Source organism: Hemitrygon akajei, chromosome 4 (assembly GCF_048418815.1).
Source record: "Hemitrygon akajei chromosome 4, sHemAka1.3, whole genome shotgun sequence".
Taxonomy (NCBI): Eukaryota; Metazoa; Chordata; class Chondrichthyes; order Myliobatiformes; family Dasyatidae; genus Hemitrygon; species Hemitrygon akajei.
This window is the reverse complement of record NC_133127.1, coordinates 148,947,768-148,972,251: the sequence shown is the minus strand read 5'-3', so window position 1 is coordinate 148,972,251 and position 24,484 is coordinate 148,947,768. Positions and strand designations below refer to the sequence as shown.

The window sequence follows — 24,484 nt, the reverse complement described above, 5'->3', positions numbered from 1 at the left end:
TAGTCGGGAAAATGCTTGAAGCTGTCATTAAGGAAGAAATAGTGAAACATTTAGAAAGGAGTGGTTCCATTAGACAGACGCGGCATGGATTCATTAAGGGCAGGTCCTGTTTGACAAACTTTCTGGAGTTCTTTGAGGACATAATGAGTGCAGTGGATAGAGGGGAACAGGTGGATGTCATATACTTGGATTTCCAAAAGGCGTTCGATAAGGTGCCACGCAAGAGACTCATAAATAAGATACGGATGCATGGAGTCAGAGGAAGTGTATTGGCATGGATAGTGGATTGGTTAAACAATAGAAGGCAGAGAGTTGGTATAAATAGGTGTTTCTCCGGTTGACAGTCGGTGGTGAGTGGGGTGCTACAGGGGTCGGTGCTGGGCCCGCAGCTGTTTACCATTTACATTGATGATTTGGAAGAGGGGACTGAGTGTAGTGTAGCAAAATTTGCTGATGACACTAAACTGAGTGGAAAAGCAAATTGTACAGAGGATGTGGAGAGTCTGCAGAGGGATATTGATAGGTTAAGTGAGTGGGCCAAGGTCCGGCAGATGCAATACAACATTGGTAAATGCGAGATCATCCACTTTGGAAGGAATAATAGAAGAGCAGATTATTATTTAAATGGTGAAAGATTGCAACATGCTGTTGTGCAGAGGGACTTGGGAGTGCTTGTGCATGAATCATAAAATATTGGCTTGCAGGTACAACAGGATATTAAGAAAGCAAACAGAATGTTGGCCTTTATTGCTAGAGGGATTGAATTCAAGAGCAGGGAGGTCACCTATACAGGGTACTGGTGAGGCCGCACCTGGAGTACTGTGTGCAGTTCTGGTCTCCATACTTGAGGAAGGATACTGACTTTGGAGGCAGTGCAGAGGAGGTTCACCAGGTTGATTCCAGAGATGAAGGGGTTAATCTATGAGGAGAGATTGAGTCGCCAGGAACCATACTCTCTGGAATTCAGAAGAATGAGAGCGGATCTTATAGAAACACACAAAATTTTGAAAGGGGTAGATAAGATAGAAGTAGGAAAGTTGTTTCCATTGGTAGGTGAGACTAGAATTAGGGGACATTGCCTCAAGAGTCAAGGGAGAAGATTTAGGACAAAGATGAGGAGAAACTGTTTTTCCCAGAGAGCGGTGAACCTATGGAATTCTCTACCCAAGGAAACAGTTGAGGCTTCTTCACTAAATATATTTATGATACAGTTAGATAGATTTTTACATAGTAGGGGAATTAAGGGTTATGGGGGAAAGGCAGGCAGATGGAGCTGAGTTTACGGACAGATCAGTCATGATCTTATTGAATGGTGGGGCAGGCTCGATGGGCCAGATGGCCTACTCCTGCTCCTATTTCTTATGTTCTTATAAAAAAAAAGAGGTTGATGTTTTAGGTCATTCTAACAAAGGAGTTTCAATCAGATACATCCAACAGGAATGAGCTCACTATGTCTGTGACAATCATATTACCAATTTAAATTGTATATCTGCCTGCACATGGTCCCTATCCCTCCATTCTGTTTGTGCACCTGTCTAGATTCCTATAAAACAAAGTCTATTAAATCTGCTTCTACTTCCTCCCTGGCAGCATATTCCAGACACCTACTACTCTGCATAAAAACTTGCTTGATACATTTCCTTTCAACTTTCCCCTCTCACCTTAAAGCTACTCTCTCCAATACTTGACATTGCCCCTCCCGGGAATAAAACTCCTTGTACTCCATCTATGACACTCTTGGTCAGGTCATTCCAGAGAAAACAATCCAAGTTTATTCAACCTCTCCTTGCGCTCAAAGCTCTCTAATCCAGGCATCATTCCAGTGAACAACTCATATGCCCTCTGCAAAACCTACGTACTTCGTGTACTAACTCCATTTCATCCACTCACATACTTCCAATAGAATCCATGGCCTGACTTGCCGAGCATTTACAGCATATTCAGTTATTTTATTTTATTTTAGGTTATAAACCTGTTATATATGAACATTAAACATGAGAAATGTGGTCCTTTTTCCACTGGCCATTTATCAGCCTTTTAAAATGAAGGAAGTTAATCATTATCCCAATTCATAACTGATAGCAGTGCTTGCCCAACATTCAGATCTAGGGCGAGACCAATGACATCAGCGTCTTCCACTCCGTAGACTGCTTACAGAACGATAGCAATATTATTGATGCACTAAAGCAGCAATGGCAAATGACCTGAGTTGCATTTTAAAAATGAGATTTTGAACTCTCAAGTGGAAGTGGGCGTAATCCACATCTTCAGAACAGAATCCAAACTAGATCAAGATGTGTGAGTACATCCAGCGTACTTTTCCCAAAAACTCCATTCCACGACAACTAGTTGTCACAGAGAAAAACTAAAATTTAGTTCTAAGAGAAGTTCCCCTAGCTGTGGTGATAATCAGACTGTTGCCGACAAAATAACTACCTTTGAAAAGGAGAGCAATTCATGCTGGAGATTCTACAGCCCCGTCTACTGCAATATTTAAAGCAGTAACTACAGCCTAAGGAGTTTGCTTTGTAAAGATGATATTTATACAATTTGGGAAAAAACACATGTACATGCTATAACTTGTTTTAATTCAAAATTGCATTTTTTTGAACTGTAGATCATTTTCAGTAAGAGTGGAGATCCCTCGTGGATATTTTAACATTTTCAGGCACGGTTCTAAGAGAACCCCAAGGGACTGCATGCCATTCTGTAGTTTGTATTCAAAAATAATTGCAGAAACTGAAACAGATAACTTGAACTAACAAGCTCAATAATGAATATAATATCAAAATTACTTTATAAAGGAGTCTTTAAAGAAGGGGACTTGTTCCGTTGTGTACAGCAAATACAATTTTAATGTTCAACAGCAATTTTAAAAAGCTTCTGTAGCAGTTATTAAGTCAAAGCCTTATTGTTGGTTTAACAATAAAGTGACTTCTGATATTTTTCTTAAAGTAAAAGTAGTGTTTTAAAATATTTACACTCTCCATCCCCCTACAGGTTCTAAGCTCAACACATACATTCCAGCGCATTATTCAAACTTAATACTTGTACAAAAGATTGTACCACATTTCCTTTACATCTGTAATTTTGAGAAAGGAAAAGGGCTGACAAATATTTTAACTAGATGATTATATAAATCACTTAAAATTTTCTCACAAGTCAAATTTGAGACATAGAAATTTACAAACCTCACAATTCCACATATAGCATCACCTGAGAAAATACTTAGTTAATTGTCAATAAAAAATGGCACAGTACAAGGTCTTGGACCAATTACTTTAGTTGAAAGATGGAAGATTCATGGCCTCAGATCTTTAGGTACAAGGTAGTGGGAGTAATATGATAGAAGCACAAGAAATTCTGCGCATACTGGAGATCAAGAGCAACACAAACAAGATGTTGGAGGAACTCAGTAGGTTAGGCAGCATCAATGGAAATAAATAAACAGTCAACATTTCAGGCCATGACCCTTCATCTGGTCTGGAAAAGGGGAAGAAGATGGAATAAGGAGGGAAATGAGAAGGAAGGAAGGTGGGACAAGGAGAGAAATATGCCAATTTTATATTAAGTTTGTAAGAGATGCAGTCAATCTAAACATAGAAACACAAAGGCAGGAGTAGCAGGCTCACTTTAGATTGGGGAAGGATATTAAAAATATATGACAAGAGAAAAGAAGGTATACAGAAGGTACTGGAGGAAAAGGGAGAGACAGAAAATACAGGCAACTAACTCTGTGTTGAAAAGAAGCAACCAGTACCAGAATCTGAGAATGAACACTCATACCCCCGCCTTTCTCAGCAAGGGCCATAGCAAGTGCCACCTCCCAAATACTCTGTGACATTGGCACCAGCCAGTGCCCCCCCCCTACAGTTAGAGGCTCCCAACAGCATTACAGGAATCACGGGGGGGTGGAGGAGTGCAGGAGGGGGTGCCATTTCACTAAAAGATTTGATAGCAGACCATACTAGATCTCATGATCTTAGTGAGGGCTAGCACTTACGAACTGTTAATGAGTCTGTGATACCAGCCCAACTGATAGCTCGCAATCCAGCCACAATCTTTAGTTGTATTCCAGCCAACACCATGTATCATACGATAGTCACCACCATGTGGAGCAGTTTTCGCCATCCCAATCCAACCAAACTCCCAATATTTGTTCACTTTCACCCAACAAGGCAAATGGTATTCTTGGACCTGCCTCCCAGAGGAACATACATGTTCTCTCAAGCTCTACACACGCACCTGTCAGACATTGCTGGACGGTATGGCTCATTGGGAATGGCCTGTGGGTGGGTTGCTGGGCTGGAAGAGCCCATAGCTTGTTGAGCGGATGAATTGCTGGGTAGATGGATAGATGGGCAGGTAAACAAATACGTGGTATGTGCTAGGATTCTTAACCATGGAATGATCTGCCGCAAACACAGCCGTATCTGCCACTACCAGGCCCTTACCCTGGAGTCCATTTGTGCTTCTCCAAATGGACTTTGAATACAGTTACCTAAAAGTATTAGTTACAACTATGTACTAGTTATTGTATGTTTTTTTTTCCCCTCGATGGGTAGAAACCCCATTCAACTTGTAGAAGTGATGTTGTAACAGTTGCTAAACTTTTATTACAAGAATTTATTCCTAATTTGGGATCCCTAAGATAAAGTACCAATGGCCCATATTTTACTGGCAAAGTGACACAAGCTTTGCAATGTAAACATCATTTCACTTGCCCATACACCCACAATCAATTGAGGAACTGAATGTAGTCCTAGAAAAACAGATTGGCTAACTTTTGTGAGAAAACTGGATTAAAGTGGCCAGAAATGCTCCCACTGGCTCTCACAATAACTCACTACACTCTGAACTATGCAACAGAACAATCTCTGCACGGGATAGTGTTGGGATGTTCCATGTGTTGGGATGTCCATGTGCTCACCATCTGCACTCCTCCTCTATCTGTCAAACAGACAGACATCTAACGGAGGCCCCGCTAGCTCAAATCCCTGCTAAGGGTGGGGGTGGTGTTTAGGGCAACTCCATAGTAAAGTTGCCACTGGAGGCTTTGTTTCTACTAGTTGTAGCATTCATTTTGAGGTCACTCTACGGAGTAACGGCTCGAAGAACAGACATTTCTATCATGTCCAGCAACCAACCACCCCTGATGGAGTTCCATGAACAATGTTACTGAAACTTAGCCAAAGGTCACGGTGCTTTTCCCAGAACAAAAGAGAGGAATATATAAGTTGCAGCATAGCAAGGGTTAATACAGTGTGGAAGAATAAACTCCTTTGATGGCATGAAATGCAAAGGACATGAACAGACAGGGCAGGATAAAGATGCAAATGAAGGATTGAGAAGTACACACTATTGGACAATGACTTTACAAAAATTAATCTATTGTTGGCCTTCTCGTACAGTCTTTATTGGTTATTAATTCTTGTAAGAATGTACCATGTTTGGTAATTTTAATCTATGTATACAAATTAGATATTAGAAAGTGCACAAGATTTCAATTAGTCAATATTTGCATAATATTGGCAATTCTGAGCAGAAGTTTTAGAACATTTCAGTGGCAGAGGCAGGACTGTGCACAGGTAAATAAAGTGTGATTGGGAAACAAATGCTAATTGTCAGAGTGCAACGACGAAAGGAAATAACCAAGGTTTGCATGTGGAAAAAGAGCACTTAGGTTTCGCCCCTCTTTTCACCGGGGGTTAAGTATGAAATGAAGGGAAAATGTTTTCTCCTTCAACCTAAAAATGGCATTTTGTGTTTGATAAACCTAACTTCAAGCTTTGAAGAAATCAGTTAACTGAGGGTATGTATCAATTTTAAACTTCATCAAGCAGCTCCATTCTTTTATGTAGTGCCGAATGACATGAAAATAACGTGGAAAAAGGTATGGTTTGGTTTGGTTTCATAATGGCTAATGCAGGAGCCACATTAAATGGCCACCATCTGCTTTATAAGCTTAAAACTAATAGAGATGTATAGACCTCTCCCCACCACTTCACTTAATCTATACAAAAAATAATTAATGAATTAAAAACAGAAAGTGATGGAAGTACACAGCAGATTAGGCAGTGCCTGTGTAAAAAACAGCTAATGTTTCAGACACTTGATTGTTGAAGACCCTTCGTTTGACATGAAATGTTTACTTTCTTTTTCATTAGGAATGAAAATAGGAATACATATCACAAATACAATTAAGACTCTCAGATCAAGTCTTTTACCTTTGTAAATACCAGCTTCAATGTAAAAGCTCGTCTCATTCTCAAAGTAGTTTTAATTTTGATATGTTGTGTGTGTTAACAAAACAAAGTAATTTACATTTTTGGGCAGGAACAAAAATCTACAAATTTACAGAAGTTATAAAAGATGCAGAAAAATGTTAAATTAAAAAAGTTATTAGGCATGACCGAGATAAAACATTACCACAATGAGATGGCTAATGGAAGATCAGGAGTGCAGTGCCTTGAAAAAGTATTCAGCCCCCACGACAATTTTCACATTTTACTGTCTAATTTTCTAAATTTAAATGTATTGGAGGATTTTTTGAGCTAATCACATTGTGCACCATGCTAAATCAAAAGAAAAAATCCAAAGCCTGTCACTAAAAGTTTAAGAACAAAATTGTGAGGCCGATAAAGTATTCATCTGCTTTGTAACTTTCCTTAGGTGCAATGTATTACCTTACCAACTCACCCAAATAGTTGATGTAGAAAACTGGAAGATCATCTCACCCATTTCTAATAGATTCATAAAAATACTGTAAATACCTCCTCTCTCTGAAAGATCCAACAGACCAAATCAAAGTGAAGACAAAAGAGCATTCAAGGCAAATCAGGGAAATGATAAATCTGGGAAAGACCATCCCAAAGGCACTGAACGTACCTGGGAGCTCAGTGAAGCCCATCTTGAAAAAGTGGGAAAAACATGAAACCACAGCCTCGGAGATTGTCCCTCTAGACTTAAGTCACCAGAGAAGAATGGCACTCTTAAGATAGGCTACTGTGATGAAACAGTCGGTCTGAGTGAGCTGCAGAAGTCAATGGCTGCTATTGGAGATAAAGTTCATGGCTCCACAATCTTGTGGAAGGTCTTGTAGTTGCATGGCCTAAACATTAAGCTGTATGTGTGGCATAAATCTAATACAATGCATCAGCCATCCCTACTGTAACGTATGGTGGAGGTAACATCATGCCATGGGGATGCTTTTCAGCAGCAGGGACTGGAAATCTGGTCAGGATTAATTGGAAGATAAATGCTGCTAAATACAGAGAGATCCTGGATAAAAACCTGCTAGTCTCTGCCAGAAAGCTAAAACTGGGGAGGAAGTTCATCTTTCAGCAGGACAACGATCCAAAGGCACCCTGCCAGAGCAACCATGGAGTGGGTACAAACGAAGACAATTGATGTCTTTGAGCGGCCCAGTCAGAGTCCTGACCTGAACCCAATCAAACATCACTGGCAAAACCTCAAGATTGCTGTCCACCGCCAGTCCCCAACTAACCTAACATGACTTGAGCAATTTTACAAAAAGGGCAAATCTTGCTCCATCATGCTGACTTATTTAAAAGGACTTCTGGATGTAATAGCTACGAGTGGTGGTTCAACTAAGTACCGAGCAAAGGTGGATGAATAGTTTTGAACTACTGACATTTCAGTTTTCAAATTTGTAGTTTATCATGCTCTACCATTTTCCCCATTTATCTTTTTGGGTTGGGGGATCTATTGTGAATAAAGGAGCACGTGATTCACAAGCAAAAATTCTCAGTTAAATTAATCAAAACCCCTGGTCATAATACTCATTTATGTGAACATGGGGTTAGGGGCTGAATAGTTTTCAAGACATTGTAGTTTCAACACAAAATAGTTAAGATTTTTAAAATTATATCATATAAACTTATTTGTGATGTTTAAAAAAGACCCTTCACCTTTTTGCTAACAAAAATGAACCTCCATATGGAGCAAATTCATCAGATTTATTAGCCTTCGGCTTATAGTTCAAACAGTGACCTTCAGCTTTTGCAGAGATATGAAAACTGCACTCATTGTCCCCTAAGGCACATTCCACAAGTCATTTTTTTAAAAACTAAAATCTACAAATAAACAGTGACATCTGCAAGTATTGCATTCAGCAACTGTTAATGAATAGTCAAAGGAATTACAATGTGTAAATAGGAACTAAATTAAATAGGATGGTTGAAATGATTTAAAAGACGTTCTTGCATTACACTGAAAGCACTCCTGCTGTCACAGAGATCACATCTCTTTCTCTCTCACACAACACAGTGGAGGTAGATAGAACTAAAATATTTTGAGACAACGGAGATCTCAAAAGGCAGAGCCAAAAATGGTAACTGCAATAGAAAATTTAACTTTATTTTACAATTGAGATTTTAGATTGATATTAACTTAAGCACTTTGGTAACATTCTATTCAAATCTACTGACTCTCAAAGATACCCTATCTGTCCTTGTTGCCCAAAAGAACACAGATGTTAAGATTCAAAAGTTACTTAAAACTTGTATACACCTGCATATGCTTAACAATGAATTTCTACTGACATTGTGCATCTCTGCCCCTCAAGGTAAGAAGACAACCAATTTCAGACTGGCTGCATTAATAAATGCAAGTTAGGAATATAGTTTCTTTCTTTTTAAAAGAAATGCCAGTTGAGGTTAATAATCAACACATACTGTACATACCTTAACTTTGTTGTCTCTAAGCCAGCAGTTCCAAAGCTGTCATGACGCTCTTGCCGTCTTCGATACAGATCAGACTGCGAAAGCTCTTTCAACTGTAGCAAATTCATGTCAGGTATGTGGTGTGTGGTGCAGCTAAAGCAACTACGGCAACTTTCGGGAACTTTTCTGAAAAATACCTGAATTAGTAGCCCAGCCCCACGTTTCAGCTGATATTCGTCACAATGCCTACACCTGTAACAATACTGATATGTAATCTGTTATTGCATTGGTTCCTGACTTTCATATGAACACGCCCTTCTAAAAAGGGCACTTAAATTTTTTTTCTGAAACTTGCACAAGCATAGTCGATCTAACCTATGAGTGCATATGCAAGCCATCCGTCATCTGCACACAGAAGAAATCAACAGGATTACAAATTATGACGTGGCCCTATCCAGTCATTTTCTCACATTTTTATTCAAACTCTCTAGTTACAAAAAAAAGTCTCCACCTTCAGTACAAGATCTCATCTCCCCACCCCTTGAACAGAGAGGTAAAGGAATGAATGTGTCAGGACTGGCAGATACTTCTGCTGTAAAACTGCCTCCAAAGAAAGAACAGCTTTGCGCAACACTATGTTGTAACTACAAGTTCTTTTGTGTCCATTTACAGATCTCATTTATGATCAAACCAACTGAATTAATGCAAGGATTGACCACACAAGTCCAAACAGGCAAATGCTCCGCTTTGCACAACCATACTTTTGCAAGACATGGAACATGTCTCATTTAACCCCTAGTTCACAGGGGAGTTTTCACCACCTAGCAGCATTCATTTGGGTTCTGACACGTTAACATTTATGTAGATGTTTAAAGCTGAACACAAACAAAAAATCAATTAGTTTTTCTACTCTTTCTTGATACGGTGAAATGTCCCAAGTTCCTTCACAAACAAGTCTACTATCAAAGAAAATTTTACATAGGAAGTATTGGGCTGAAATTTTTTCAGTGATAGCCCTGGGTTCTGACAGGAACTGCTGGCATCCAGCAAGCCCCTGAACATGCAGCAATTGCTACTAAGTCCAGAACTTAGTGAGTGAAAAGTGGCACTGCATCCATCATCACAAAATCTGCCATCGGGAACTTGGCCAGGAGTGTACTCGAACAGTTAAACTTTGGAGATAGTAAAGATAAGTATAGATAAGAGATTCACTGCCAGAGGTGTTAAGGCAGATGGAGTCAAGTAGTATTTTTGTGGTTAAAATTGGTATTCTAAGCAATGGTGCAGCATGTGCAACAGGTAACGGATCTCAGAGAATTAACTGTGACAGGAACAAAGGCATTATGTTAGTCACCATGAAAGAGAACTTGCAGAATGGGAGTTAAAAAATGTCATGGCTTTGGTTTTCCCAATATGTAGTTGGGGTACATTTGTTCATCCAATACTATGCTGTTCACTGACATTGAAGCTATGAAGGCAACAACAACTAACCATGAGATCTGGGTGTTTCCAGGATGCATATGGAAACTAAGATGTTTCAACTTACATCGATGAAGGATAACGGAGAAAGATAAGCTACTTGAGGGGGATCAAGGAAAAATGCCATGGAAAAAGCCACTGGGGTTGATGCTCTAGCTATGACTGAAGTGAGAAGAAAGGAACCAGTAGGTGCCATCATAACCAGAAGCTCAGTGTGGGAAGGAGTGGTGGATCATGTGAAAAGCTGTAGAAACATGGAAAAGGGGCAATTACTTTTGTTAAAACTATGAAAGTTGGTATCAGTGGTTTTGACACTCGTAATTTTGTTATTGTGAGAGGGCTGAAAATCTGATTGGAGAGACTCATCAAGCTCCTGGAAACCTGGATGCAAATTTGGGACGCTGCAATAGAGACTGGGAATGCAGAGGGTTAGCATGGACGGAAAGGATCCAATGGACAGTTTTGTTTTGAGGCTGGGTTGATGACAGCAGGTTTGAATGATAGAGGTTCACTTCATGATAAGCTTTTTTGCAATATCTGCTAACATGGGGACCAGAAAAGAAAGCTTGGTGATTAGGAATTGTGCCTCAGGCATTGAGTAGACAAGACAGCACATATGAAAGAAACTAGAGAAAGATCTAAGTTTGTCAGATTGCTGTATGTGGCTGAAAAAAATACCTAAAAGGGACTAAAAGATAGAAATACAGTACAAGAGAGGGCTATTAGGTGGTCTCAGTATTGAAATGTAAGAGTTTCCATGAAGATTTACAAGGGAGGGGAAAAGCAATTCTTTAGAAGAAAACAACTAAATTTGGGGGTTACCTTGTACTCCAGGATAACCCTGTTGTAATGAGCTATCTTTGCAGACCGGAGCAGGGTCTGAGAGTGTTTTGTGGATCAAGGTAGTGAATGACTTAACTTCCACTGGATTAAGGAAGCAGAGATGAAACTGCCTTGCAGGAGTGGCTCAGTTGAGTGAGCAATTGTTTGAATAGAAGCTTGGTCATCAAGGTAATGACAGGAGAACTGACTGAACAGACAACCAGCTGCTGAAAATTCTATTGCGAGGACTGAATCAAAGGACTGTTGCTAAGATTTTGAAAGTGGAATGTTTAGTGAATGTTCCAATCAGATCGTGGCTGCGGTACTGTAAACTTGTGGTGCACAGCACACGGTCACACTCAGGTTTCCACAAGATTAGAGGAGTAACAGGAAGCCAAGAAGTGCTATGGAGAATGGAGCAAAAGGAGAATGATAAAAGTGGAATGGAGAGTGAAGCAGCTAGAATCACAAGAGTGATGATGAGGAAGCAGTAAACTCCCGCAGAAGAAATTATGTTACTTATTTCTTCAAGTTTAACTTATAAGAAGGTCACGTTCCCTCCTTATGAGTAGCAATGAAACTGAACACCTTGAAGTTATACTTTATCTTCTAAAGACTTTAATTTTATTTTTACTGAATTAAGTCAATGATTTATTTGATTGAACTTTATATTAACTTAAAAAGTCATTTTGTCATCAGTGATCAAATCAAATGGAACGCGTGCACCTCAAATTCAGTGTAACCATACTTCAAGCAGATTTCAACTGAACCTTCATTTAAAAAAGCACAATTGTGCAAATGCTGAAAGTATTTAGGGAAACTTGCAGTTGTCCGACAAATTCTTGCAATGATAGATCTGCTGGCATATTAACAACTAGCATTACAAAAGTGGAAAGAGATGGCCAATTCCACCGGTAACAATATAATATTTCTTTAGAAAGCTGATATCCTTTATAGAGCAATGGTTCCTGACCGCTGAAAATATTGTGAGCAGCTTTGTAACTACTGACCAAAAAACTTAAATATTAATACAGTGGATTTTGGTTAACTGGGCCACCGGTTAACTGGGGCTGCAGGCTATTTGGAACAATCCTTAAATAACAAAAATTAATCAAGAAAATAGCTGGGGTTCTTAAATAGTCTCACTTGCGTTCAAAAGGCAGTGATTTTTGACATTGATACTCGGCAAGAAATAAGCAGTAAGACAATTCAGAACTATTTTGCTCATTGTCGTTTTAAGCATTCAGGCTTGGAGGTACAAAAAACGGCTGGGAATGAAAATGAAACGATTTCACTAATTCAACAAGGTAGGACATAAAGAATTTGAAGGTATCAACAATTTTCTTGAATGTTACAATGTAAATGAAGATATGGAGGATGCAATCATTGATAGCACGGTATAAAGGCAGTCCATTATCTACACTAGGTGTCTGCGCTGATTTTGTTCATTTACAGTCAATCCAAAGAATGTGGCAGCATTCAGGTACACTGGACGGACGCATTCCTCAGTCAATGACAATTAGGCACTAATACACAGTTTTATAGCATTGTATTGGCAGTGTTCCTTTTTCCTCTATTTCATTTAAGTATATAATTGTTACTCAGTTAAAGGCAGTTTGTCTCTTTTATACTTTAACTAATTGGGGTAGCCACATAATTGGGCCAAATTGTACTGGTCCTGATGTGTCTCAATTAACCGGTAACCTCTGTATTAAAATAATAATTCTCCAAAGAGGCAAAACTGCATGTTATGTCAGATATTTAAATCCAATTATAATGAATGACAATGCAGTCTCTGTCCTCACTAGACTTCAAACTCTGATTTAATAATTGATATATAATCATCACTTTATAAGTGCAACATTTTTGAAGTTACTCATGGTGTAGTTCACCAAATCAGAGGGTTCTCAGTTCAAGGCACTTTATAAAAACTTAAAGACGAAAAATCAACTGCCACACTGGGCTGCGTTCCTACATCAAAACAGAGACTACACTTCCGAGTATTCATAGTACTTGCTATAAAATACTTCGAAACATCTTGAAGTACAAAATGACCTTCTAATAGGACAATTGTGTGCATAACAATCTTTGAACATACTTGGCAAATCAAATTACTTTGCTCTTGATAAGAGGAGGAATGCAGAGATATGCAAAGTACATACCATGGTGTACTTCAATCTGTTAAAACTTGCCTAGCTCCGCACAAGCTAACTAACCTTTACGTCACACCTTTTTGTAGAAGGCAATGCTGGGTGTCAGTAGCAGGCGAGTATATTATGTTTAAAAATATAGCTGTTACACTGAAATAATGCTGGACTTCTAAAAGCAATACACCAATCTTTAATTTAATTATAACATTTTACAGATAACCCTTACTCAATTTTATACATTGTCTTTCAAGAGACACAGAACAATGGGCTCCCAAAATGAAAACTGAACAAAAGGAAATTTGCTTTACCTTTCTATAATCAGCTGGTTCACATTTATGCAGCATTTTTGTAAAAGACAGGTATGCTGTTCTGAAACAGCATAAAAACAATGTCCATGTTTGCCATCTCATCTGTTTTTAAGTTCTTCTCCTGTGAAATGCGACAGAATCATATGAGACCATTCTGGACAATAAGTCCTTATTCCTTGTACCACTGAACTGGTGGCACAACTAGCCACTTATCAATGTTTAACTCCTACTGTACTTCCAAATCAAAAGAATGCAAACCCCAAACTAACTATTTTCCTGCATAGATAACTGGGATTCAAGCATATAAATTCCCACTGGGAGATGGAGGAGACTGCAGATGTTGAATCTGTATTGAGAAATACTGCTAGAAAAATTCAGCAATGGGTGTAAGAGGAATAGTCGTTATTTCAGGTTCTGACGCTGGATCAGGACTAAGAGTGTAGAGGAAACACAGCCAGCAAGAAAGAGGGGAAAGACAGGGGCTGACAGGTAGGAGGATGAAAGGCAGATGGGGCAAAGAAGACAGAAAGGAGATGCAAAGGGAGAAGAAATTCCAGTAGATAGGTGCTAGGGGCAATGAGCAGATGGGTGAGAATGTGAACAAAGGGAGAGAGAGCCTAGGTAGAGTTGTAGAATGGAAAGAAACACAGAAGGGAGTGAGTTACCTGTAATTCAATGTTCATCCCATTGAGATAAAGGCAACATAATGGTAGGAACATTTGGGAATACGAGGTGCGGTTCTGGTTTGCAATCAGCTTCACTGTAACAGAAGTGAAGACGGAGGACAGTCAGGTCAGAATGGAAACGGGGATCTGCAGTGGCATGCAAATGGAATTTCAAGATGACCAATGCACAGATAGAGTACCAGAGCTCTGTAAAACAGCCATTGGGTCCATGTTTGCACCTCGCTGGGGAAAAAAAATGGCAGAAGCTCCTTCTCCCTTATTAGGGAGAGAGAGAGAGCCTGTGGTATATTGAATGCCGGGTAAAACGTGAAGTCTTTGGGGTAGAGTGAAGTCTGTATCTTTGTTATTGCTTTGTTCACGCTTGAGTGCTCAGTGATGGGTGCTGATGCTTTTTTTTTGCTAGTGGGGGGGGGGGGAGATCGTTATTTGCTGCCGTTTACCTGCGAGAGGGAGAGGAGCTGGGGGGCACTTTGGGGTTCTTACATTTAACTGTTGTTCATTCTTTGGGGCACTCCTCTGTTTTCATGGATGTTTGCAAAGAAAAAGCATTTCAGGATGTATTTTGTATACACTTCTCTGAAATTAAATTGGATCTTTGAACCTTTGAAATATAGAGGCCACAGAAACCATCAAATGCAGTATGTAGAGGTTGGAGAAGACCAACAAGAAACCGGAAAGGTTGTTTCCTGCCTTGAACGTAGTAAGGGAGGTTTAGGGGCAAGTGTTGCACCTTTTATGGTTACAGAGGAAAGTGCCAAAGGAAGGGATGAGTGGTCCAGGGAGTCACGCAGAGAGAGTGGTCTCAGGAGAAAGCATAAAAGGAGCTGGGGAGGGGAGCCTAGGGTGAGGATTGGGGAGCAAAAGTGATGTGAATGACCAGACTCATTTGGCTCTTCAGCACCACCTCACTTACTTCCACCTATCATGCATCAACCCCCATTTCATCCCCTTCTTGTACCTCTATACTGGCCATCATTCGCCTAAACTCTCAGTTTTAGAACTGGGTCACTACCTGAAACACAGACAAAATGCTGGAGGAACCCAGCGGGCCAGGCAGTATCTATGGAAACGAGTACAGTCGACGTTTCAGGCAGGAACCCTTTGATCCTTTTGCCTGCACAGACACTCCTTGAACTTGTGAGCTCCGCCAGCAGTTTGATTTTTAAATTTCAAATAATTGGATTCACTAAGTTCTGGTAGGACCTTGTACAATCTCATGACATTAATTCTTATTGCATATATAGTGCTAAATGGGACAGACATATCGTCAAATTAATCATTTAAGTTCAACCTGATGAACACCGCTACAGAACAAAGCAACTAACAATCTGCCAGAGGAACTCAGCTAGTCAAGCAGCATCCATGGGGAGAAAAGAAATGTCATCTTTTATAACTCCAGAAACTAACTGAAAGAAAAACATGGGAGCCCAGAAGAACATGAATGTTTTGTTTTTATTTCAGTGAGGTGCACAAATGTGACATGGTGGCGAGATGACATATGCCATTCACGTACTTTTATATATAACCCGTAATGAACGATGGAAGCAACAAAGAATGCTTAATCATACAATATTTTACAATATTATTTAAATATTACTGAAACATTAAATCTTCCCTTAGCTATATACTCCAACTCAATACTGAATGCAACTCAGTGGTGCAAGAAAGGGTTTGTGAACCTTTTATAAATACCTGACTTTCTGCATTAATTACTCAAAATGTGGTCTGATCTTCATCAAATTCACAAATACAATCTGCCTAAACTAATAACACACAAACAAATGTACTTTTCATGTCTTTATTGAACACACTGTTTTAATCATCCATAGTCCAGACTGGAGAAAGCATGTGAAGCCTTGTATTTAATAACTGGTAGAACCTTCTTTCGCAGCAATAATCTCTGCCAACATCAGTTCCTACAGCTGCTGATCAGACCTGCACAAAGGTGAGAGGGTATTTTAGACCATTTCTCCGTACAAAACTGTTTCAGTTCATCCGTATTTCTGGGATACTTTGCATGAACTGTGCTCTTCAGGTCATGCCACAGCATCTCAAATGGGTAGAGGTCTGGACACTGACATTACAAAACACAAATTGTCATCTTTTTAAAACATTCTGTTATTGACTTACTCGTGTGATTCAGATCATTTCCTTGTTGCATTATCCAACTTCTATTAAGCTTCAACTGACAGACTGCTATCCTGACATTCTCCTGTAAAAAGTCTGACATAATTTTGAATTCATTGTTCCCTCAATGATTGCAAGCTGTCCAAGCCGAGGCAGCAAAGCAGCCCCGAACCGCGATGCTCCTTCTGCCATGCTTCAGAGTTGGGATGACGTTTTGGTGTTGCTGTGCAGTGCCTTTTTGCCTCCAAACATAGCAGTGTGAATTTCTGCCAAGAAGTTCACTTTTGTTCATCTGTCCACAGAACATTGTGGAACATCCAGGTGGTCTTTTGCAAACTTAAGACAGGCACCAAAGTTTTTTTGGAGAGCAGTGGTTTCTTCTGTGTGTCCTTCAATAAACATCGTTCTTGTGCAGTGGTTTTCCTTTAGCGGACACGCGAACAGAGACTTTAGCAAGTTCGAGATTTCTGCAGGTCTTTTGCTGTTACTCCTGGGTTCTTTTTCACCTCCTTTGGTATTCATTGATTGGAACACCTGACTCCAAAAAGCTTTTGTCGAAGCCATTACCCCAGAGGTTCACATACTTTTTTGAACCTGGACTGTGATTGCTTAAATGGTGTACTCAGTATTGAGAGGAAGTAAAGTTGTTTTTGTGTTATTAGTTTAGGCAGATTATTGTGACTTAGATGAAGATCGGACCACATTTTATGAATAATTAATGAAGAAAACCAGGTAATTGCAAAGGGTTCACAAACCTTTTCAAGCAACTGTACATAATATAATACTACTATTGTGGTTATTATTCAATTATGGAGTTATTGAGTATGCCTGCAAGAAAGTGAATCTTAGTGTTGTATATGGTGATATAGATGTATTTTGATAATAAATTTACTTTGTACTTTTGAACTTTGAGTTAAATGCAGAAGACTAATATTTGATTATAGAAATATTGGGAATGTTTCAGCAGAGGGCGCTGTGTTGCAGTCTAAATGGAGAATGAGGAGACATGATGGACTGCATGTGCTGGAATCTGGAGTATCACATAATCTGCTGGAGGGGCTCAGCAGGCCAGGCAGCATCTTTGGAGATGAATCTAATGGTATCTAATGAATTTAATGAATAAAGGGAAAGAGGGAGGAAGGTGTGAGTAATGGGCAAGTCACGAGGGTGAGGGAAGGAAAGAAAAAGGGTAAAGGGGCCATGGAAATAAGGGAAAACAAAAATGGGGATGACCAGATGGGAGTGGTTACAAGAAATTAGAGAAATCAACCCTTTCATTCTGGCTTCTGCCCTCTTTCTTTCCACCGCTAAAGGGTCTTGGCCTGAAATGTCAACTGCTTATGTCCCTCCAAAGTACATCTATATCACCATATACAACCCTGAGATTCACTTTCTTGCAGGCATACTCGATAAATCCATAATTGAATAATAACCACAATAGAATCAATGAAAGACCACACCAAGTGGGCATTCAACCAGAATGCAAAAGGCAACAAACTGTGCAAATACAAAACTAAATAGTGGATCTTCAACCAAAGGAAATAATCTCACTTGCCCTATCACTGAAATGTTCCCACAACCTATGAACTCACTTTCAAGGACTCCTCATCTCATGTTGTCCATATTTATTTTAAAGAGTTTGATGGCTGAAGGATAATAACTGTTCCTGAACCTGGTAGTGTGAGTCCTGAGGCTCCTGTACCTCCTTCCTGATGGCAGCAGCATGAAGGGTGGTGGGGTCCCCAATGATAGATGCTGCTTTCCTGTGACAACACGCCATGCCGATGTGCTCAGTGGTGGGGAGGGCTTTACTCGTGATGGACTAAATCCACATTGACCAATTATTTGAAACTAAAACCCAGTAATTTAAACAACTGAAAATTTGTACGTATTCTGCACCATGCACATGCAAATTAAAGCAAATGTTCTCTAATCCAAAAGGTGTTTAAAATGATTAACAAAAATAAATATTCATATTATCAGCCTATTTCATTCGCAGTATATTTGTAATATAGGTAACAAGACAGTGAATTTGCACTGAATAAGTTCCAACAAATAGCATTGATAAATGTTGTCACCAATTAGGGGAATTAACTTTCCCCACTTTCCCTTCAAAGAACATGGATCTTTTCAGTCTACCCAAGACATGTGAGAGTCTCAGTTTAATATTTCCCCTGCAAGACAGAATCTCCAATAATACCATACTCCCTCTGTACAAACATTTCGAGCTCAATTTTTTGGAACAAGATTTTCTGACATGGAAGCTGGAGTGCCACAGCTAGCTTTCTGAGAAAGAAGAGCATGTTGACAGTATGAATTCCATCAGTAAGTCAGGGGACTGCAGACTTTCAGAAATTGTTACCCAAAAAATCCCTATGATTTTCTTTGCACACAATCAAAGCCCAAGAATGAGAATCATTAATACACATTCTGTGATTTAATCTCCTTCAATCCCACTCGTCCTGCTTGGGGCCCCAATGTTAGCACCATTAAGAGCTTGCAATCCCAGCAGCTCTGCGTGCAAAAATACAATCCAATCACAGCATGTCTTTGAAAATGCCCAATGTAACTTCATTTTGCCTGCTCTTATTACGAGTCCTCCATTTCATACCTCATAGCCAGTTAAACAGTAAATATTTTTCTCTTCCATGTCTGAAATTAGGCAATACAGGCAGTCCCCGGGTTACGTACGAGTTCCGTTCCTGAGTCCGTCTTTAAGTCGAATTTGTACGTACATCGGAACAAGCACCTCCGGTATTATTTAGCGTCAACAATTCAAACATTTCTCTTAGTATATAGTATATATTTTACCTTTCTATGCATATAAACACTTAAGAAATGTTATGTATTCCAATAATTAAACCACTGCGTTGCTTAGTAATAATTGTAAATTTCATCAGGGCAGGGCCTTTCACATGCTCCGTTATTCTCACTTTATCCTTTAAAATTGTTCCGATTGTTGACTGACTGTAGCCTAAAGATTTTCCGATGACATTTCACCTCTTTCCAAACACTTTATTATTTCCACCTTATTTTCAATCGCGATCGCTTCCTGTCAATGGAACAGAAACACTGCGGGCGGTGGGTCCCGAGCTCCGCTGGATCCCAAGGACCACCGCGCTGAATTCGCAGGTCTGAAAGTCCATCGCACTGAGACAGGTTAAATGGGACAAATGGGGGGGCTGTGCTGGGTTTGGGTATTTGATCGTCCACAATATTCCGTGTGAGAATTTAAACTGGAGGTGGCAGTGTTTTTTTTTTACGAGGTTGAGTTACAAGCTCGACATCTGGCACGAATGGTACAGGAGTCACTGGATCGTCATCAACCCGGCACGGGAACGGTCTCTCACTGGATCGAATTTGAGAACCTCCATTCTCCAGCCTGGCGCTGATCTCACTGCGCCACCACCAATGAGAACCGGGGGGGGGGGGGGGGGGGGGGGTCAGGGTGAATCTTACTAAGAAAAATTTAAGCCAAATGCAAAGTAAAACACTCAACAGTGTCAACTGCAATGACTTAAAATGGTGGACAGCATCGCGATCTGACTTAAAATGGCGGACAGCGTTCTCCTTCCTCGGTTCGTAAGTACAGGTTGTCCATAAGTCAGACATTCGTAACTCGGGGACTACCTGTATACACCATTTCTGATATCTCTGAACACGGGTTGGAATCATATTTTTTTAAGTTTCATGTACTACATTTTTCTTTTTTGTGCGTAATTATTTACTTGCCCCACCATTGAAATGCTCCCACAACCAATGGACTCACTTTCGAGGACTCTTCAGCTCATGTTCTTGATATTTATTGCTTTTTTTAATATAATTGTTTCTTCTTTTTGCATTTGCAGTTTATTAACTTCTGCAATCTGGTTGAATGCCTAAGTTGGGCAGTCTTTTGTTGATTCTGTTATAGTTATTATTCTATAAATTTGCTGAGTGTGCCCACAAGAAAATGAATCTCAGGGCTGTATTTGGTGATATATATTTGTACTTTGAAGATGGCGCTGGTAAACAACGCCTCTATGGGCAACATTCTCCCAGATGGACCACGAAACTGCTTCGTTCACTTCTTTTACGTCTGCTTTTACTTTCAATGTGGTTCTGGTACTGTTGGAGCTTGTGATTTACAGTTTGATGGTGTGTTTTCAGGCAAACCATCAATTGAGCAACCACCATCAAACTCTGCTGTCTCCGAGAAGGTTCGGGAAGGCGAGCGGCCTCGAGACCAAGAAGCTCAGAAACCATCACTGACACCATTTCTCGCCGATTAAAGCGCCGAGGAAGATCGAAAACATTGAGGCGAGTGTGGAAGGGGAGCAAGTGTTCAGCGCCATCTGCCAGCCTCTCTCTCGCTGCTTCCGGAGGAAGACATCAGCACATGACGGTCTCCCTTTCCCTCTCCCTCGATGCTGTTGGAGGGTGTTACCCAAGTTCTGGGTCTAGGGTTTGAGGATTGGACTGTAGATCCTGGTTGCTCCTTTATCTGTTGCTATTTTGCACGATTTTGAACCAAGACATACAGCAGATAATGAACACTGAGCTGAAATGAACATGTACTGTTCGATTTTGTGTTTTATATATTATGTGTTTTTGCATGTTCTTTCTTGTTGCCATTTTTGCAATTTGTTTTTTGTGTTGGGGGGGGAGTTTGTTGTTTTTTTTTTTGAACGGGTTCCATGGTTTTCTTTGTTTCATAGCTGTCTGTGGAGAAGATGAATGTCAGGGATGTATACTTTGAATTCTTTAAATTTCCTTCTAGTCAGGCTTGTCAAGTGATAACATGCACTCCAGTCGATTAATAATCTTTTATCATTCCAAAAATTTGCACTGGATCTGAATTTCCTTTGCTGTGATGGGACTACATTAAAATAACCTGCCAGGCTATTGTATGTAATTGCTGCTGTTCTGTTTTCTTTATGTTGACAGTTAACTTGAAGCTGTTTGACAGAAAATAGAGATGAAATCTCTGTGGCTTTCTCCAAAATGGCCTGAATCATCCAGTGATTGAGTGATATGCAAAGCTAATAAAAGACAAGTGTTACTTACAAAACACAGCTGAGAAATGTGCACTTGTATGTAGAAGGATTTTAAGAAATTAGTGTTGATTTGGAATGCTGGGGAGTATAGGGTGCTGTATTTTATTGCTGTGAAAATTCTTTGCTCCATTTAAGCAATATACAGCATCAATATAATAATTTCTAAATTACAATAAGTATTGGCATCACACAGCAAATTAGATCAAATCTCGTCTGCGAAAAATAATCTATGGGGAAGAATCTTCTTTTCTAGGTGGTATGCACTTACCCCAATTTATACATCAGTAGTATTTAATGAAGCACTACAATCCACCAAAAATATAATTTGATGTTCTAATAATTAAAAAATTACAACAAAATCAAAAACTGCCCAAAGCATTATTGTCAAATAAAATCATTTCTCCTTAAGGCATCATGCTTCACAAATAAGTAAAATATAAGCTTCCTGTTTTAAGAAAGGAGAAGCTGAATTGAAAACAGCTTAATGCAATAACTGAGAAAGATATTTTGAATATTCAAATGCTATACACATCGCTTCTTGGAGTATTATCATAGCACCAGTTCTGTCTCACTCACAGAAAGATCACCTTTAAAGAAAAAGCCACTTGCTCGTAGACTACCAACTTTCCACGAACAAAAGTTGAAAGAGAATGGGTGGGCCCAGGGTAACTCCCTCTTGACTGTTTCATCCACCCTGCAGGATAGGACCTTAAACCCTGGTTCCTTTTGCTAATTTAAACAGGAATTACTGCAAGATAGGAATTTCCAACTCAACAGAATATCATCTTAAAATTCCTAAACTGTTCTAGGCTGATCATGGTTTGGGAGGGTCAGAGAAGCTGACTAACTGGCACTTCCTAAATGCATTAATATTAGAAATATGCAGATGCAAAATTTAAAACAAATTATGTACAACTGGAAAAAAGCGTGAATATTTAATAACACTTACTGTCTCCACTGTTCAGTTACAAGTTTCACGAGAGTTCTTCACAAGATGACCACTTACAAAGAAACTTAAAATACAACATACCACTAATCTGCAAAAAGAATTACAAAAATTAGATATCAAACCACTTCCTACTTTACTGAGCATTGCATCCGGTGACATTGTGCTAAATATGGGAAATGTCAGCTGTTATCTACTTCTGAAGACTGGACTGGGTGATCGGAGTACAGTAGGGAGGAACAAGTGACATTGCAGCTGCCAAAGACATAAAAATGACAATTTTTTAAAATTTCCTGGCATGATTCATCTTGTAATTATAAATATACTTATCCACAGCAACATCTTTTTCCTGTTCTGCATTAGCCCAAATGATGTATATTTGCAAGAATGAGCACAAAGTATTTTAAGAGAATTATTAATTTCATTTGATATTACTGATTTACCAAATTCTGTAAAATTGTACCTTAGTTCACAATCCTAAAACAGAAATGTAAAGACATTATTCTCTTTATGTTGGCAATAAACCTAATGGGGAAATACACCATGCTCAACTTCACAATAGCTGGTTTCATTGCAACCACCTGTGTAAATTAAATATCCACAAATACATTGAAACAGGCTAGCATTTAGTGAAGAATCACTTAACTTTTGGACCAGCAGCATTCGGCACCTTAATCATTCAAGTGAAATTGTTTCTTCAAGTTACAAGAGATCAGCAAAATAATGAACAAGATCTTGTTTGGTTCAATTTTTTTGAAATCAGTTTTCTAAATAATATCCAAAGCAGTTCAGTTTTGCAAATGGAAGAATGGTAATTTATCTGGCTTGTGTATGAAACCTGCCCTTATGAGCACTAACCATATAAAGGATTCGCATTCAGACCATGCCATCTACAGATGTGGTGTATACCATCTCTGGTCATATAATAGTGACTGAGACATCAAAGCTCACTTTGATGCAACTCCATGCATCTGACCCACAGTACAACCAACACTTTATGCCTGTGTGGAAACTTTACAATAATAAAACTTAACTAAGTTTTACAAGAGCTCAGAGCAAAAGCTGCCCCAATATGACCAAGTCTAGACCGTGTACAACTCCACATTTCCTCAATGGTAGCAGTCATAAGGGAGAAGGGGCAAAAAAAAAAACTGCTGGAGGAACTCAGCAGGTCGAGCAATAGTTGACCCACTAAGGCAGGGTTTTTTAATTCCATGAACCAATACCATTAAGCAAGGGGTCCATGGACCCCAGGACTAAGGGCTGATGACTTTCCCTTGCCTGCAATAGATGTTGATTGTCCCTCCAGCTGTTTGCTTTTTTTCACCAGATTTCAGCATCTGTAATATTTTCTGTCTCCTTACAGTGGTGGGGTATGTTGAAATAATCTTAATGAATATCATATTTCTTTGACATAACAGGTAGCCATCTATCTCATTGAGTCTAAGGCTGCTCTCAGAAAACTTCACAAACAGGAGAAACACCAGTCCTGATGAAGGGTCTCGGCTCAAAACGTTGACTGTTTACTCTTTTCCATAGATGCTGCCTCGCCAGCTGAATTCCTCCAGCATGTTGTGTGTGTTGCTCTGAAAACTTCCAACAGTTTCATTCTTCTAATTATATCCCTGTAAACCATCTAACCTTGCATGCCCGTTCATTCCCTCCAGTTTTCTAACCATCCTCCTACATCAGGGGTAACGTATTGGCAGCCAATTAATATAACTTTTTTTTAGGATATCGGAAGAAACCCGAACACCCAGACAAATCCGTGTAACAACAGATTTGGAGTAACAATTATTTTGATCTTACACTTGCGCATAGGAAATAACAGAAAACAATCTTGATAAAGACAAAGATGCCATATAGCGTATTGTTACAATCAAGGAACTATGGACTTAGGCTCATAGGCAACTCTGTTTATCTACTGGATATGTCCTACCCATATCTAACTTCCCAAAAAGCATTACCTTACACTTAGCAAGATTAAATTCTACCTATAAAATTTGCATCTGATATAGATTCTGTTGTGGTCTGAGACAACATTTCTCCCCATCTAAACTTCCTACAATCATATACAAATCATTCACATACTGTATATAACAAAATCTAGGTTTCAGAACTTATCCCAATCAAAAGAGCATCCTTCCACACTACCCTCTGCCTCCCATAACCAAGGCAATATTGGATCCATTTGCAGTAAAATATTCATTTGTACATGCCCATCTCTAAAACAAAATATTAAATGT

At 39.4% G+C, this 24,484-nt stretch overlaps 1 protein-coding gene across 4 annotated transcripts in view; it reads right to left on the bottom strand.

The window, feature by feature from the left end:
* LOC140726767 (LIM and senescent cell antigen-like-containing domain protein 1) overlaps window positions 1-24,484 on the bottom strand; it is a 94,905-nt gene that overhangs the window by 45,119 nt on the left and 25,302 nt on the right. Inside the window, exon 1 of one of the 4 annotated variants that reach the window (XM_073043571.1) lies at window positions 22,242-22,376. The exons of 1 other annotated variant lie outside the window; for it this stretch is intronic. Coding sequence is in view for 2 of the 3 variants with exons in the window: in XM_073043568.1 (XP_072899669.1) it covers window positions 8,706-8,812 (107 nt within the window). In the remaining variant the exon portion in view is untranslated. Of the gene's footprint in view, window positions 1-8,705; window positions 8,922-22,241; window positions 22,377-24,484 lie in introns of those variants that run through there. 2 more of the 4 variants (XM_073043568.1, XM_073043569.1) reach the window with 2 other exon arrangements.